Source organism: Channa argus, chromosome 24, assembly GCF_033026475.1.
Source record: "Channa argus isolate prfri chromosome 24, Channa argus male v1.0, whole genome shotgun sequence".
In the NCBI taxonomy this organism is placed as follows: Eukaryota; Metazoa; Chordata; class Actinopteri; order Anabantiformes; family Channidae; genus Channa; species Channa argus.
In genome coordinates this window covers 3,702,034-3,718,044 of record NC_090220.1, presented here as the reverse complement: position 1 = coordinate 3,718,044, position 16,011 = coordinate 3,702,034, and the positions used below count along the sequence as shown (strand labels likewise).

The window sequence follows — 16,011 nt, the reverse complement described above, 5'->3', positions numbered from 1 at the left end:
ATTAGGTACTAAAAAATATTCCAAGCTTTGAACGTCTCACGGAGCACTGTACATCAATCATCCGAAAATGGAAAGAGTGTTGCCGACTGCAAACCTACCGAGACATGGCCGTTCACCTTAACTGACAGGCCGGGCAAGGTGAGCATTAATCAGAGAAGCAGCCAAGAGGCCCATGGTAACTCTGGAGGAGCTGCAGAGATCCACAGCTCAGGTGGGAGGAGTCCCATTTGCAGTTTGCAACAAGCCATGTGAGGGACACATCCCCCTGAAAACACAATCCCAGCTGCGAAACATGGTGGTGGCAGCGTCATGTTGTGGGGATGCATTTCTTCAGCAGGGACAGAGAAGCTGGTCAGAGTTAATGGGAAGATGGACGGAGCCAAATACTAGACAATCTTAGAAGAAAACCTGTTAGAGTCTGCAAAAGACTTGAGACTGGAAATTGCTGTTCACAGACCCTCTCAGTCCAATCTGACTGAGCTCGAGCTAGTTTGCAAAGAAGATTGGGCAAAAGTTTCCCTCTCCAGATGTGCAAACTGGTAGAAACATTCTCCAAAAGACAAAAGGTGGTTCTACAAAGTATTGACTCAAGGGGGCTGAAAATTATTATTTTAATATAGCATAGTATTACATCCACTGATTACTTCAGTAGCCTACTTGAATGAGTCTTGACGATGAATTTGATAACAGCCCCTACTGAGCCTTTTTTTTTGATTCTTTAAAATCTTTTTCGACACTTAATGCTGAAGGGTTAGCAAACAATTAGCTGCCAATACACTTTCCACCTGTACAGTAAGTTTACACATTCATCCTCATGCCCTGCTTTTTACCACCTGATAAAACGTGGTCCAGCTCTGTCATTTTTTTAAAATACAAAGGTATTGTACATCTTTTTGGAGCCTGTGAGCTGGCAGGTGCCCATGGCCTTCATATGCAGGGGCCGACGAGAGCCATTGGACCTCCACCAGACGGACCAGTGAACCACAGTAATGAGCTCAAAGTGTCTGAGGGCTGCACAGAGCTGCAGACAGGGTTGTTACTTTTCAGTGGTGTTGGCAGCACTAGTAATTCTTTCACCTTACAGGGAGTCATTTGATTCAGAGTCAATATCAGAAATGTCCCTTCACAGAGAGTAATGTTTTTCATCTGCCAGGTTTTATTTCTTCTGTGATACAGTGGTCATAAAGGGTGCACCAGTGATTTATTTGTGATGATCATGTCCCTTGTATTGTTTTATGAGAAAATATTATATGTGTGTTAGCTGCTTGTTGCACAACATTGTATTTTTTGCTGTATTGCACATTTTACTTTTTATTGCCTGTTTATGTCATGGTTTGGTTTTACCCTTTTTGTTGCATGAGCTTTGTAAAAAAACATTTATTATGACTGTTTCTTCTTCCCATGTGTTCTTGTGCTGCAAGTCTTACTCTATTTAATGGTTTTTCTGTCTGTTGCACAGGACTGTAATTAGGATAAGGACAATAAGCTGCACTAAATTGAGTGGCTCCACTCCAGAGGTTCATTGGTGGACACCTGAATCATCTGTGATTAAATAAGAAGAGGCACAGCAGGAGAGGAACGAATGCTGTGGGAACTCTCATCACTTCACTTTGTACTCCACAGTTTGCACCCCATCACTTTCTTGAGTCAATGGTACAGTACACTATACTATACTGTCAAAGCCATACTACATAATCTCCCCTCATATCTTTGGAAGGTAATCTCCCAGAGCTCTTCCAATCATAATCTGAAATAATGGGACATCTCCTATTCCTGACATAAGAACTGAAATGAGAATGAAAAAAGTTTTCTGTTCTCTGCTCCAGCCACTTGGAATAATTTGCAGAGAGAAAACTGAACTGGTTTCACTGACTAAATCTAATGCCACTGTAAACTCAAACGTCATAAACCATGAAAGGTGTCTTTGTTGCCTGCTTATGTTCTTACGATACAGTACTTTAACATCGCCCACTATAGTGTGTGTGTGTGTGTGGCCGATGTGAACTTTTATTTGGCTGTTTTAATAGTTCAAATGTGTGTTTATTGTCAAAATTATTATTGTGAAAAACCTCTTAGCCCAGTCACTTTTGAAAAAGAGGCTTTTAACCTTAAACTGGTTAAACAAAAGCAATTTTTATGTGACATTTACTACATTGTACCTACAATGCAAGCTCCAATGCCCCACATCAGAACATCATATGTGAGACGTTAAATGCAGATAAATGTGACAAAATGTGCAGGTAAAAAGAAATAGAAAGAGAAACAAATGCTACTTAAAAAACTACTTAAAGAGTTCCTTTGAAGTCTGCACCAACACAACAGTTCAGTGGCTGACTGATGCTGAAACATCCCCTGAGGCTTAACCGACACCTTGGTATTGATTTGGTAATTTTCCTCCATTTTGCCCCTTGAGGTACATTTCCAAAGAAGCAGTACAATGATATTGCTGCTGTGATTACATAACTGAGACACAGTAAATTGTTCTTCTCCACCACGCCGGGAGTTACACTGTTACTTTCATGGCTATGAGGAGGGTTGAAGCTGATATAGTAAAACTTCTTCAAAGTCTTGAAATTGAACACTTTGATGAACACATACAAAAGTAGTTTCATACACAGTGAAAGAAATTCTTTCATATAATATAATATAAGTGCACTATGTTGTACAGCCTATTCCTATTTTGCTTTATGGGCCCTTTTTTTTTGCCTATAGGACTTAGTGCAGTGCCATTGCTGCATTGGATCAAGTTCATTTGCACAAATCAACATGGCTGGTTTATTAGCATTGTGTTTTCCTAGTTGTACCATGATAGTATCTCTTGGACATTATTTGCTTAAAGTAATCATTTCACATGCAGTATTATGTAAAATTATAATAAAATTGACTTCTACTTTTAGTCAATGGAAAGACATTTTGGTTGACTGACACTGTAGCATGTAATCACATTACACAGGTCAGTAAAGTTATGGAGGATATTCATTACGCCAGATACTAACACTCAGTATAGCTGTGGGATGATTCGTAACAAAAAGTAAAGACACAGGACCCTGTTTAAACTTCTCATTAAAAGCCTGTCAGAACAAAATGGAAGCCTCTTATCTTGGGCCCATAACATGCCGAGCTGATGGTCAGCCCTGTTTGAGCCTCTGTTTGCAGCTTCTTAGCTGATCTGATTTATTGAATCAACGTCTGCCCTGTCAGTGAAAGGCACCACTTTAATTCAACTTAACAAATCAGTGCATGAGAAGAGACCATGGTAATATTAGTGACAATACAACTGAACTTCTTGTCAGACAAATCAGCAGGTATAAATCATCTGTTGTACTGTAAATGAGAGTGGTGTGAAAATGAAAAGCTAATGCTGCTTAGTTTACAGCGTTTGCCTCTGCTGTCTCTTCCTCTTACGCACATGCAAAACATGCTGGTTGCACAATACGCTTCTAAAACAACTTTATTAAAGCAAACTTTCAAACCTCAAACTTTCAAACTTTACAGATTATTTTCCAGACTCTATGTGCTGCATGTTTGACTGTTTGCACACTTAAACATTTAAAAGACGCCTTTACTGATTTTAAACGTGCTTCTTTTGCTTCTAGTGTGACTAGTGAATGTAACTGAATGCCACAAAATACCTCCTGTCATCTGGAGGAGTTTTTCAGCTAAAGCAAAGAAATATTTTGATATAGGGAACTCAGAGGAGTTTAACATTTAAAATCATTAATCGTGAAAGTTTAAAATCATTAATGTACATTTACACCCTAAACTAAAGCCATAGAAAGCAAGTTTAAATTGGTGAAGTCGCCCTTTTATGCTGTGTTATATATTTTTCACCATTACATGTTGTAGATTTATGAAAAAATGCATGAATGGTCATTAACTGAACAATGCAGAGCCCTGAAACGACATTGGCAGCAGAACTTTGCTATAACTTTTACTCAGTGGCGTTTAAATTACAGCATCAAAGTGCTTTCTGCTCAAAGACTAATATCTTTATTCCACTTTCTGCTTAAGCACTGTTTACACAAGCTTTTATCCAAAACTCTCTAAATTTTCAAGTTTCCCTTGTGTTGTTCATTTATGAAGCTTGAGTGAAGCCGTCCTCAAGAGTTAGTTTCATGTTGCCGTGTCCATGTGTCTGTGCCCATGAGTGTGTTCATGTGCTTGTGCATATGAGCATTATGACTATAAATCATGCATGCTTCATTGCAGCCTTTCGTCATGTCATTGTTTTACTCAGAAGCCTTTTATGAGGTTCAGATTGTTTGGGGATTTGGAGACCATCAGCACAATTGGAAAAAGCATAATGAATGTGTTTCTATTTCCTGCACTCTCATGGCCAGTTTGCAGTAGTGGAAAAGTTAAGATGCGCTAAAGCTCAGTGGCTCAGCTGAAATATTCTGGGCAAATTAACATATGTAAAGACAAATAAATGGTTGAATAAATTCTGATTTATTTTTGCATTTCAAAGTTATTCAATTCAAAATGTGGTTTATATTGCACATATACTCTTGGAAAAAAAGCAGGTAAGTTGGTGGTTGGAAGGGGGGAAAGTAACAACGCATTTCCAATAACAACAGTGCAAAGAGAACAGAATCTCACTTGTAAGACTGATTAAGATTAACAAGCTTTCAGTTAGCCGTACATTTTAAGCAGGCATGTTGACAACAAAATAACATTAACTTTCAAAAAAGTAACATAAAATAAATGTTATGGATTATAATAGCTGAAGGTCACAAAGTTCAGGAACAAATTCAAGTAAAAAAACTGCTTATAAGCTTTGTCAATGAGCAGGAGAGTAGAACTCTACTTATTTCATAATAACCTCCATCTATGGGTCCTGTAGGAAGGGAATAATTAAAGTCATCTTCTAGGGCTTGTGCTGGTTATTTGTAACACAGGCTACTGGCTATTAAACAGCACAATGGTATTGTAGAGGGTCCTACACCTGCTGGATTTTCTTGGGCAGCCATTTGAACAGGGTCTTGCACAGCTTTTTGCTTTTTACTTTTGACTTTGTTAAGTTCTTGATGAGATTTCTAAGCAGGCTGAAGTCTAATGGCTGGGACAGGTGCATGGAGAATGAATTAGTTCCTCTTGCAGAATGATTCAGAACCTCCAAGAAGCGTCTTTCCTGCTGCCTGAAGTCATACTCCACACTGAACAGACAGACATGCAGGACAAAATTACTAAAACCTAAAAACACACAGATCACAAAATGCATCCAATTCAGCTCATGCCAACGAATACTAATGACTGTGTCAGATCGGCGTTGCCAGCTCATTTTTCATTAGGGCTCCACTGTGTTGCTAATTACTGTAAACTGGTTTGCTACAGTTTGCTTTGTGTAGCACCTCTAAGGTGGAAATCTCTATGCTGTCAGATTTCAAAATGCTTGATCATTTTGGGAAGGAAGACATTCTCAGACAGTTCACATCTTGTTTGAATATCCTGATCTTCCATTTGGCCGTTAAGGACCCGAAGCGAACACACACAGCAGTCAGCAAATCAACTTATGCAACATCTTTTTGTCATGCAAACTGGTTTTGAAAATAAGTAGATCATGGAAAGTTATGAATATTTCAAGAAAAAGGCCACTTTAGATTTTGGTTTTGTAGAGCATGACGCAGTTTTCTAAAAGATGATGAGCAGACTTTGGATTTCTTAGCCTCTCTTAAACTCTTTTTCCCATGGCTACAGTATTTCTGCCACAATTAAATTTGTTATTATTCTGTTTCTCCTACCTGACGCAACACTTCCTGTAATTGGTGCAAATGAAGACAAAGTCAGAAAACTGGAGCACACCAGTGTTGCATGACTAGTCTTAATACAACTTCAACAAAGTTTGAAATGTGTATTAAAAGCTTAAGACAAGTGTAAAATAATATCTGTCATCGTGTGCTTTTAATTAAATAGAAAAAGAGCTTTTACCTCTATGAGACAAGACCATCCTCACATATAAACTACAACCTCTTTATTTTCGTTACCAAAATTTTCCTTAAAATTTCAGCAGAGTCTACAAATATGCAAATTAAAAAGTAGACTACTTACTTGTTATTGTTACATGGTAGAAATTTTTTTTTTTTATATTCCTCCTAGGAGCTATTGTATGTTATTGTATTTTAGTTGAGTGTTTTTTTTTATTGTATTTATTTCGTTTTTTTTTTGATTGGCCAACAGTGCAGCCAAAATATGCTCCTGATTTAAGATAGGGAAATCATTCCACACCATGGGCCATAGAATGACTTGTGGGGTCAGGCTGTTTGTGACAAATGGACAGAATATGGTGTGGAGGACGAGCTTTAGGTAGAAGAGGCGTGTGTCTGTGGTGGCAGCTGGTCGGTGCACGAAGGATGTGGATCGACTGAAGGAGAAATGACCTAGAGATGATGCCAGGAAGCACCAGAGATGCCACAAGAGTACTCCAGCCATGTGGGGTGCAGGAATCTCCCGTTGCAGGTGCTCAGGTGGTTGGGAAGCTGGCTGCTTTTGGCACAGTATGAATGTCATTGCTGTGTCCTTCTAATGTGAGATAACCTTGATTCCATGTGTGCTGAACGCTGTCAGTGGAGGACCGTCCACTGAGCCTAACCAGAGAAGGAAGTAGCATCACTGGGATGAATCCCCTGACCTTTAGGACAAGTTTAGACTTCTAGTAATTTCTTTATTGTATCCCACTGAATGGGATTTTATAAAATAATATGTTATATTTATAAAATCAATATTTTATATTTCCAACCCCCATTGTTTGTTTCCTTTGATTTATCTAGTGTGCTCCCATCTTATTCAAGATCCAAATTTGCATGAGCATCCTCAGACTAGCAGTTTATTTAATATAATAAAAACACCTTGTTTGCAAATTAACAATGCTGCTAATAATTCCAGTGAAGGGGTCAGTATAAATTAATCACAGGCTACTCGGGCATGACATTTTGCTCTGAGTGTGCTTTGGTGAATTTGAGAAAGTCAGCCTTTATCTTTATACGTCTGCTGCAAGAACACTGAATCACACACAAGTGCCTAAGTGAGTAAGTGCTTTAATTTGACAGTTGCTACCAAAGATTTACGATCGGCTCAAAAAGCGAGATGAAATCTCTCTATGTGTTCTGCGAGAAACAAATGAGCAGCACAGCTTTTCACTTGGTAGGCTGCCCATACAGTAATTCATTAATTTTTAGTGGAGTGATGAGAGCAGGCTGGCAGAGAACTGAATCGTCAAGTGGGCCAAACCTTGTCGAATTGTGTAACTGTAAATAGAAACTCAATGTTGTCCTTATGGAAATAGATATTAGATTAAATCTTATTGGATTAAATTTTGTGTGTGGGTGTGTGTGTGTGTGTGTGTGTGTGTGTGAATAAAATAATCTTTCAGTTGTACTTTACATTGTTTCCTTTTATTTTTATGCCACATTGGAATTACAGAACAGCATTGATCACTTCGAGGTTTAAAAGGGCAGGGAAGGCTGTAAACCATTATCTCACCTGTAGACTATGCAAGCAGTCTTCTGGCAGGTGGGACAGTTCTTGAGGTCCTGTCCAGTTTGGAAGCATCGCAGACTGGAATAAAGAGAATTCATTTGCATAGGGTCAGCTTTCAAAACTCACATCCTTTCAGGACTATAGTTTAAGATGTTTTTCCTACTAGTCCCATATGCATGTAGACTTCTGTTGGCAGTAATGAGATGTATAAGAGGCATTACATCAGACGATGGTCGATTATAGGAGATATTCTGAAACATGACCTCAGAGGCAGTCACGACTTATTAGCACACTACAGTGGATGAGATTGATTGACAAAGACACATCGCCAGCAGGCTGTTTTAATTCCTGTTATTTGTCCCAGAAGAGTTATATGGCTAAATAAATCTCTCTGAGACGAGCCCTCCTGAAATGCCCAAGTAGGTTTCTGTCACACTCAGGCACACACCCACAGACCTGTTTGCAGACTTTGATCAATCTTACAGTTTCACATCATTGCACTCACTAACCTGATTTATAGCACATTTATAGTGGCCACAAAACCAGTTTCGATAAAATCGTAAACTGTATGGTTTCCTCTAAACAGGCAAAACCGTATTTTTCCAGCTTGTTACATTAGTATTTGTAATGCCACTGGTGTAAAACTGGGCTCAACACTGGTAGTGACAACACAGCACCCGTGCCCACCATTGTAATTATGGGCTTGACAGCACTGATAACTATGGGGTGCATTAATAATGTTGTTGTTGTTGTTGTAGTGCTACACATTTGGTTTTATCTTCATGGTTTTATTGTTTGCCATTTGTTGTTTTAAACTCATTGTGCTCCACAGCTTCGGAGAAATACACTTTTTGGTTTGATCTGTATATTTAAAGTACAAAGATATAGATTTACAGCATTTGCATTTAGACACAGGCTACATAACTCAACCTACTTTTTATCAACAGTACATGGATAATTTCCATTCAGTACATGTACAGTAGCAATACTTTAGTCAATTAAATGTGCACACTGATACGTGTGATACATGTTGTAGTCCAACAGAAGTTTTTACCTTCCTGTCCTTAGTTTCTGCAGAAGCTGGACCACTGAATTTAGATAGCCACATATTATCCACAGTAATCCTACCAACCAGAAGTTTTATGTCCTATATTCCAATTTCCTTCTAGTGTTTTCCAGCAACCCCCAAAATAGATTCCTCTACAATTCCAGTTAGTTTACGACATAGTAAATGTTAAACGTTCTGCACTTGTATAGCACTTTTCTACCTACTGGTACCCAAAGTGTTTTACACTGCTTACACAGAATATGATCTGTACATATGTCTCTTGAAGCTTGGGTGATCCAACATTACTGTACCCTGGTCCAAATTCCCTTTAAAGATATTGAGAAAGACTCAAGTATTGGTAGGGACGTTTCTGTCCCCCCAAATTATTGTACAAGTCCCCACTGTCCTTATGCAAATCTGTATCCTTGCCAGATAAAAACATTTTTCTCAGTTCATCCTCAATGAGGATGAACAAGTATCTAAGAAATGTTTGTTTTTTAATTTTTTTTAACATGTAAATATGGATGTAAAGCAGAAGAAACCATCTGTTTTCCTCTTGCAGTAAGCAGTGGTTTCTGCACTAAACTGCAATGAATAATCATATAATTAAACATGCACCTGTTTTTCTACACTCGAGAAGATACTGACTGATTTATCGTAGTGCAAACCTAACGATAACAACAACCCTAAAATAAAGTCTTACCCCTCATACAGTCCTTTCAAGTTGGGAGGATCAGAAAATGTCCTTACAAGAACGTGACCGAACTACAGTTTGTCCATACAGTGTAATAAAGACGGGGGCTACACAAACACACACACATACACACACACGCGCGCACACAGTTTGCCCATGATTTAGAAAGAGACTGAGTGGCTCCAGTAAATGCAAGTGATGACTCACTAGAAAGCCAAAGATCAACACTGCAGGATGGCTTTTAAAGTAATTCCATAGACCAAATTCTGGCAGCTGCACCTGGATTTCCCTGAGTATATTAATAATTCACAAGTCACATCTAACTTTTCTGGTTTATTATTTTAAAATAATTTGAGTGTGAATTCTTGTCTGCCTGTGCCTGTGTCTTTCTCTGTGTTGGCGTTAAGATAGACCTGTCCATGGTGGACCTTGTCTGTCTCCCTATGACAGCTGTGATGGCAGTTACAGATAGATGGATGGATGGAATATTATAACCAGCATCATGGAATAGTTTTTTTTGCAATATGTGTTAAACATACTTGTTATTATTACTATAATTCTTACCAGGTAATTTAATCACATGAACCCACATTGTTGATTGTTCAGTGTTTGGTTTGCACAAGAAAGAAAAACTGGCACCACATTATTCACATGCACACACACCCTCTCTTACCCTCTGGTGGGAGTGTGACACGTCTCCAGGTCATGGATAATGTTAAGCAGAGTGGTGATCCTGTCCTTGTTGGCTGACAGGCTGGCCTCCACAATCTCAAGCCTCTGCTGTAGAGCCGCTGATTTGCAGCACTGTGGGGAAGGAGGCAGCAACGAGGCTGCATCAGCTGGGTGGGAGTGAGCCAGGCTGGTGTCCTCTGAGCAAGGCTGAGGGGGAGCCGGGCTAAACTTTGAATCCGCTCTGACGATTGCCTCCGCCTCGCAGGACCGCAGGCGGGGATGGGATGCCAAGTGAATTGTTAATGATGGTAGTATGGAGTTACATTCAGGGCCTGTGCGTGCACAGAGCTCTCCCTCACTTTTGAATGGGACTCGTGCGGTGAGGGGAAGCTCTGGACCAGTGTTAGGTTGTGGTACTGATGACACATGCGAATGAACATTTTGGTGGACTGTAGATTGGGTGATGGGGTCAACACGTACACTAGTGTTTGCTGGTGATGAGCTAATGCAGTGTGTTGGTGCCATGGCAGAGGATGATGAGTAATTGGGATGTGTCTGTTTATGTGTGTTGGATTTGAGCTTAACATTTGCATGTCTGGCTGATATACCTAAGGCCAACTGTTCTGTTTTTGAATCCGTCTCTTGGGCTGTTTTCACTGGTGGGCATGGACCACAGTGTCCCTTGTGTTTTGTTTCTGTGTATCCTTGATAATGTGCAAGCCTTTGTTGTTCTGTGTTTTTCCAACCCTGCAGACAAGAGCTGCTTGACTTAATTAGGGAAATGTAATTCTGAAGGTTAGTGACCTGTGATAGATTTGAATTTTCATGATCTTGCGACTCATGCACAACTAATTCATCGATTTGATCATCACTGAATTTGTGTTTATCTATAAAAGATTCAGTATTAAGATTCATTGTTGATTTAAGATTGTGGGCCCTGTTATGACTTTCTGACACATCCAGTGGTTCAGAAAATGCAAGTGGAGGTGTTTTGGAGTTGTGTTCCTGGTTGGAAACAACACCACTGACCCTAGATTCATCATGGGTTTGCGTTTCGATGTCTATTGCATTGTGGCTGAGCCTTTGCTGTGTCGTCTCTGCTGACTGAAGCAAAGCCGTGCTCGACGCACTGACATTAGTTTGATTTCCTGTCAATGTGTCTGACGAGGAGCCGACAGTGGCTGGTGATTTTTTCTGACTCGCTGAGAAGTTCCTGAGGGCTACATTTGCGTACACGGTGCGGCTGTAAGTAGCCGAGGAAGGGAGAGCAGAACTCGAGGGCAACTTTTCTCGGGAGTCAGGGGCTTTAGCCGTACTAGGTGCTGTGCTCAGACGTACTGTAGTTACATGAAGATTAGGTTCTGAATTATAGGAGCAAGGCTGAATTAAGGGACTTACTGCAGACACAGATTTAGCAATGCGTTTAGTGTGGCCTGAAGTAGCATTATGTTTCAAAGTGCTCGGTGGAAAAACAACGCGTGGTTGTGGTGTAGCGGGGTGTCGTGGTGTCTTACTGAATGTGGGGAAAGCAGTTGGATTTACCTCAACTTTTGAAAATAGCTTTTGTTGTGGTTTACAGACAGGATCGGGTGATGCACTCGGTGTTGGAGCTTGTGCAGTTGATGTTTTGGTTGCTTTTGATGAGGTCGGGCATTCTGAAGTAACTTGTGGGCTATCGGTTGTATTTATTGGTGTGCTTCCTTGTGCTCTATGCAAGGAATGGGGTGTGTCATGTTGAGCACTGGAGGTACTGCTAGTTCCCATGACTTTAGCATATGAATTAGTAGTTGGGGACAGAGTATTTTTCGGTGTAGTGTGCTCAGATAAATACTGAGGCATATTATATTGTGAAGAGATGTGTTCGGTTGTTTTTTGGAGCCTAGGATAAGTGTGTAATTGTGGCTTGTTTGGCTTGGTAGCTGTGGCCAACTGTGGACTCAATGTGAGACTTGTTGGTCGAAGGATCTTGCTGCCCTGTGGTGGTTTTGCAAAAGATCTTAAATTGGCATCAGCTTGTCTCGTTTCAATAGTTGCTTTTGTGACTGTGATGGTTTTAGCATGTAGGATGGTTGTGGGTTGGGTTGATGTTGCATCACCAGCACATTGTGCATGCGACAAGCTGACCAGATTCCCTTTTGAGTGCACTGGACACGCCGGGTGTGGTGTTTTTCTGTAGCTTGTTTCTTCGTTGAGATGTAAAATTTGTGGTTTGACCGTAATGTGTGTCCTGTTTGTTCTGTTTGTGATGCTCTCAGGGATGCGATGCTGGGTGGGCTTAAGGTCTTTGTCTCGGTCAACATGGGGCATCTGGTAATGCGTGGCAGTGAAGAGCGAGGTTTCGGTCGACTTTAATGGGCAAACATCAGCAACAGGGCTTTTCTCCCCCAATTTGGAAGCTCCAGTTACAGACTGTCTCCCTCCGCAATGGCTGCATATATTTTGTGGCATAACAAAAGGTCGGGCAGCAGATAACAGCACCGTCTTCCCAGACTGCTCTGCATAATGACCTTGCTGTCTGGTTTGGGCTCTTCCCCGAAAGGTTGCACTCGTCGCCGGCTCTGCATCATCATTATCAACACTAATTCCACCGATCACCTCTGAATCAACGACACTGCCGTTGCCGTAGCGTGCAGCAAATTTCAATTTAGGCCTGACATTGTTCGGATTCCCTACAAAGTGTGGGTTGGTCTTGATTGCCCTGGCATAGCAATAAGTCCCACTACTGTTCCTCTGACTGCAGGCCACATCCTCCGAGACCTCACCTCCAAGTGCTTTGAAAGTCACTTCCTTTTTAGTCTTGGATTCCCCACTTCTCTGTTTTAAAATAGCCCTTTTCTCCCTGTCACTCTTTGTTAGCAGTAATATCTCTTTGTACTCCGTTTCCTTGGTAATATAGCTGTTGGATGTCTGAGTAATGTTGTCTGACGGCGTAGAGAGTGTATCTGTTAGCTGTACACTGTGGTGGGTAGGGGGTCTGCTTATCCCTGGAGATGTCTGAACACCAACACTGCAATGAAGTCCCCACGTCTGCAGCAGGGCTCCTCCGGTTCCGTCTCCTCCTGTTGTCTTCCAACCACGCACTCCAACCAGAGCAGGGACACCTAAAACTGGAACTGGAGTTGTCAGGTCAGCCGCTCTTCTCCCCATCCCTTGTCTGACTGACTCAAAAGTCTGATTATTCGACAAAGCGGCAGCGTTTCCAGACCATTACATCCATCTAAAAGTAAGACAGGAGCAAGTTTACAGTGAGAGGCATTTGAGATGGCGCTGTGAAAGAAATCCATGAGTAAGCAGGACAAGTGGAAACAATGCACAGAGCTAGAACAGAGACACGAAACTGCTTCAGTGCTGCAGAAATGAAGACTAAGTGGAGTTGTCAAAAATCAATTTTGGATTTAAGATATGAGGGGAAGAAATATTCTGTCCTTTTCAAACTTATTTAACATAGTATTAGCGGACGAGAGAAAGGAATGACAATCTGTTAATGCTGATAATAAGAAGATACTACTGTTCTGAATGGATGTGTTCTATATTATATTAGCATTTCAAGCACACTGCACAGATGCCTTCTGAAGGTCTGACACCATACAGAATAATTTATTTGTGCAATAAAATTCAAAACACAGCTTTTCCCTTCTCATTGTACGGTTTGTCATAGAAGACAGTTGTCCTCCACATTCAGCTCACCTTGGAAAAAAGGCCCATAACATATACGCTAATGTTACGGTACAGACTTCATTAAGTTAATTTCTGTGCGTTTAAGTGGAACAGCCTTTTACAGAAAGGACAGGGTGTGTGTGTGTTTGTGTGTGTGTGTGTGTGTGTGTGTGTGCTTGCCAGTTTTTTTGTGCGTGCATGAGATCTGTTTAATGATTTAGGCAACAACAGGAGAATCAACAACAGGGTGATATGATGTGGCTTTTTGCATGGGAGCAGGCATATTGCTTTGTTATACACTAAACGACCCAGTGTGAATTCATGTCTCTTGTGTTTACAAGTGTTGATTTATACTAAACGTTTTATGCAAAAACATTCTGACATTCCCCCACTTCATCCTCCCCAGCAGCCTTTGTCCAGGGATGTCAAAATTGCACAAAGACCGTTTAGTCATCCATACCTGTAGGGACTATTATTTTGGTTGTCGTGCCATCAAATGTTGACGACTTGAGCACAAGTGACCTATGTCGGTTGTCGCTGTCTAACAGTAAGTGACAACTGTCCTGCCCTGTTAATACACCATTAAATCTTCCTTCACGAAGGAGACAAAATGCTAAGCAAGTTAACTGTAATGTTCTCTAATTACAACTTAATAAAGACATTTCTGGCTTCAGCACGACTGCTGCCTAATTTGCAGCATGTTGTAATTCTACCACACAGACATACCTGCTGAAAGATGTCTTTTTTTTGCTTGAGTCCAAATGTCAGGAGCTAGTTTTCCACTTTCTTTTTTATGTCCTCCTGTATCCTCAAGGCTTAAAGTGACTTTGTCTTCATATTTTTAAATTCCTTAGTGGTAGGATCCAAACTCAGAGTAGCTCTTTCTGCAAAGCAGTGCTGCCAAAATAAGCCCTCTCTTCTGAGGCTCGGACTTTAAACTAATGTACCTTTTATTGATCAGGCATAAAAAACAAGCTTTGTCCTCATTGTACTCCCTGCTCCTCTTGTTTTGGTCCTGCTGCTCCCATGCTCACTCCATAATCACAACACAGCACTAAGCTACAGTATGCTGTCCTCCAACACACTCGGTCCTACTATGTCTTGCCTTTTTACCTCCTCAACCTCCTCCTCTCTCAGTCTCTTTTCCCTCACCTCCTCTCCCTCTCTCTTATTTCTGCCACTACCCTCCTTCCCAGAATTCATGCATCCTGATCTACGGCGGGGTGGAGAAAGAGAAAGAGAGCAAGGGAGACACATAGAGAGAGGAAGTGACTTGCATCAGTTTGGTAGGGACTGTGTGTAAATTACCATGCAAGTCGAAAAGCAGGAAAATGCATTGACAGCAGTGGTAAAACAAATACAAATGTAAAGAAAGCAGTGGAAAGTCTATGGAGGAAATACAACTAAATGTGTTTTTACCAAAATGTAATTGGTTTGAAAAGCCCCATTGCTGTAGGTAGTTGTTGTACAACAGTTGTATTTCTATCTATCACAAATATAAAGCAAATGTTTGAGTTGAATCTGACCTTACACCTTGCATTTAGACTCAAGTTTATACTTATTTGTACATTTTTAAACTTCAATCAATATTCACCCGTCCATAAAGCTAAAATCTATATACAGTGTCTACAGTGGCTCATTCCCTGCACAGATTATTATATTTATTCATACTGCTTGGCAATGGGATTTATGTTGTGCTTTATGGTCAATCTACATCAGTCCATGTGCTTGCAAAGTGATGAATAAATCTGTTTAGATTTGCATAAACCATTATGAATTTCTTTAGTGGCAGTGAAGTACCAAATTTTTACATCTCCCCCTCAACATGTCAAATGCAAATATTGTAGTTTCTTTTTATTGTATTACCTTAATAACGTATTTGATTCAGGTTGAGATCCATAATGTAAATTACATTTTTAAATTAATTATATAAAGTACAACCTCGGTAAAGTTACTCAGCCAAAGTACAAAACCCAGTGATCACAACTGTAAGCACTTGGGTAAAAACAATGTCTATAGGTAAAAGTTCAACTTTAAAGTTAAAGCACTGAGCAAAAGCTCTAAAATGTACTTAAAGTATAAAAGAACAAGTACTGTAGTCTAGATTAAATACTACTGAATTTAATCGTGTTGAACACAGTTTTTTTGTAAGCAAAGTGCAGATTTGTTAAACTCCACTACACTGGTTGTACTGGAGTAATCAAAGTATACACCTGCACATTAAAATAAAACAAAACAAGACAAAACAAATAGAAAATACGATTATCCATTTTGTGACTCTGTAATCATCTTGATTAGACTCAGCAGCAGTGAAAGCTCTACCAAACTGTCCCACGGAGCCCTGTCACACTGAATTCTTGTTCTGTGCAACAACAAAGTGCAGTGGAGTCAGAGTACAAAGCGAATTAACTGGATAACTTCTCACAAACTCAATGGAAATGTTTAAAATTATATAACTTATTTG

The 16,011-nt window shown here is 40.2% G+C and overlaps 1 protein-coding gene across 2 annotated transcripts; it reads right to left on the bottom strand.

Annotated features, from left to right (window-relative positions):
* Positions 1-4,430: 4,430 nt before the first annotated feature.
* Positions 4,431-14,756, bottom strand: LOC137109229 (uncharacterized). Of its 2 annotated transcripts, none has more exons than XM_067494788.1 (4): positions 14,274-14,754; positions 9,892-13,107; positions 7,480-7,554; positions 4,431-5,156 (listed from the first exon to the last, which is right to left on the bottom strand). In XM_067494788.1, exons 2-4 carry the CDS (start codon positions 13,035-13,037, stop codon positions 4,940-4,942), a joined length of 3,438 nt encoding a protein of 1,145 aa, XP_067350889.1. In that variant the 5' UTR covers positions 13,038-13,107; positions 14,274-14,754; the 3' UTR covers positions 4,431-4,939. The 2 variants fall into 2 exon arrangements, with proteins under 2 accessions (XP_067350889.1, XP_067350890.1); XM_067494789.1 differs by lacking the exon at positions 4,431-5,156 and adding an exon at positions 5,180-6,584 and having other exon boundaries at positions 14,274-14,756.
* Between the last annotated feature and the right edge of the window lie 1,255 nt (positions 14,757-16,011).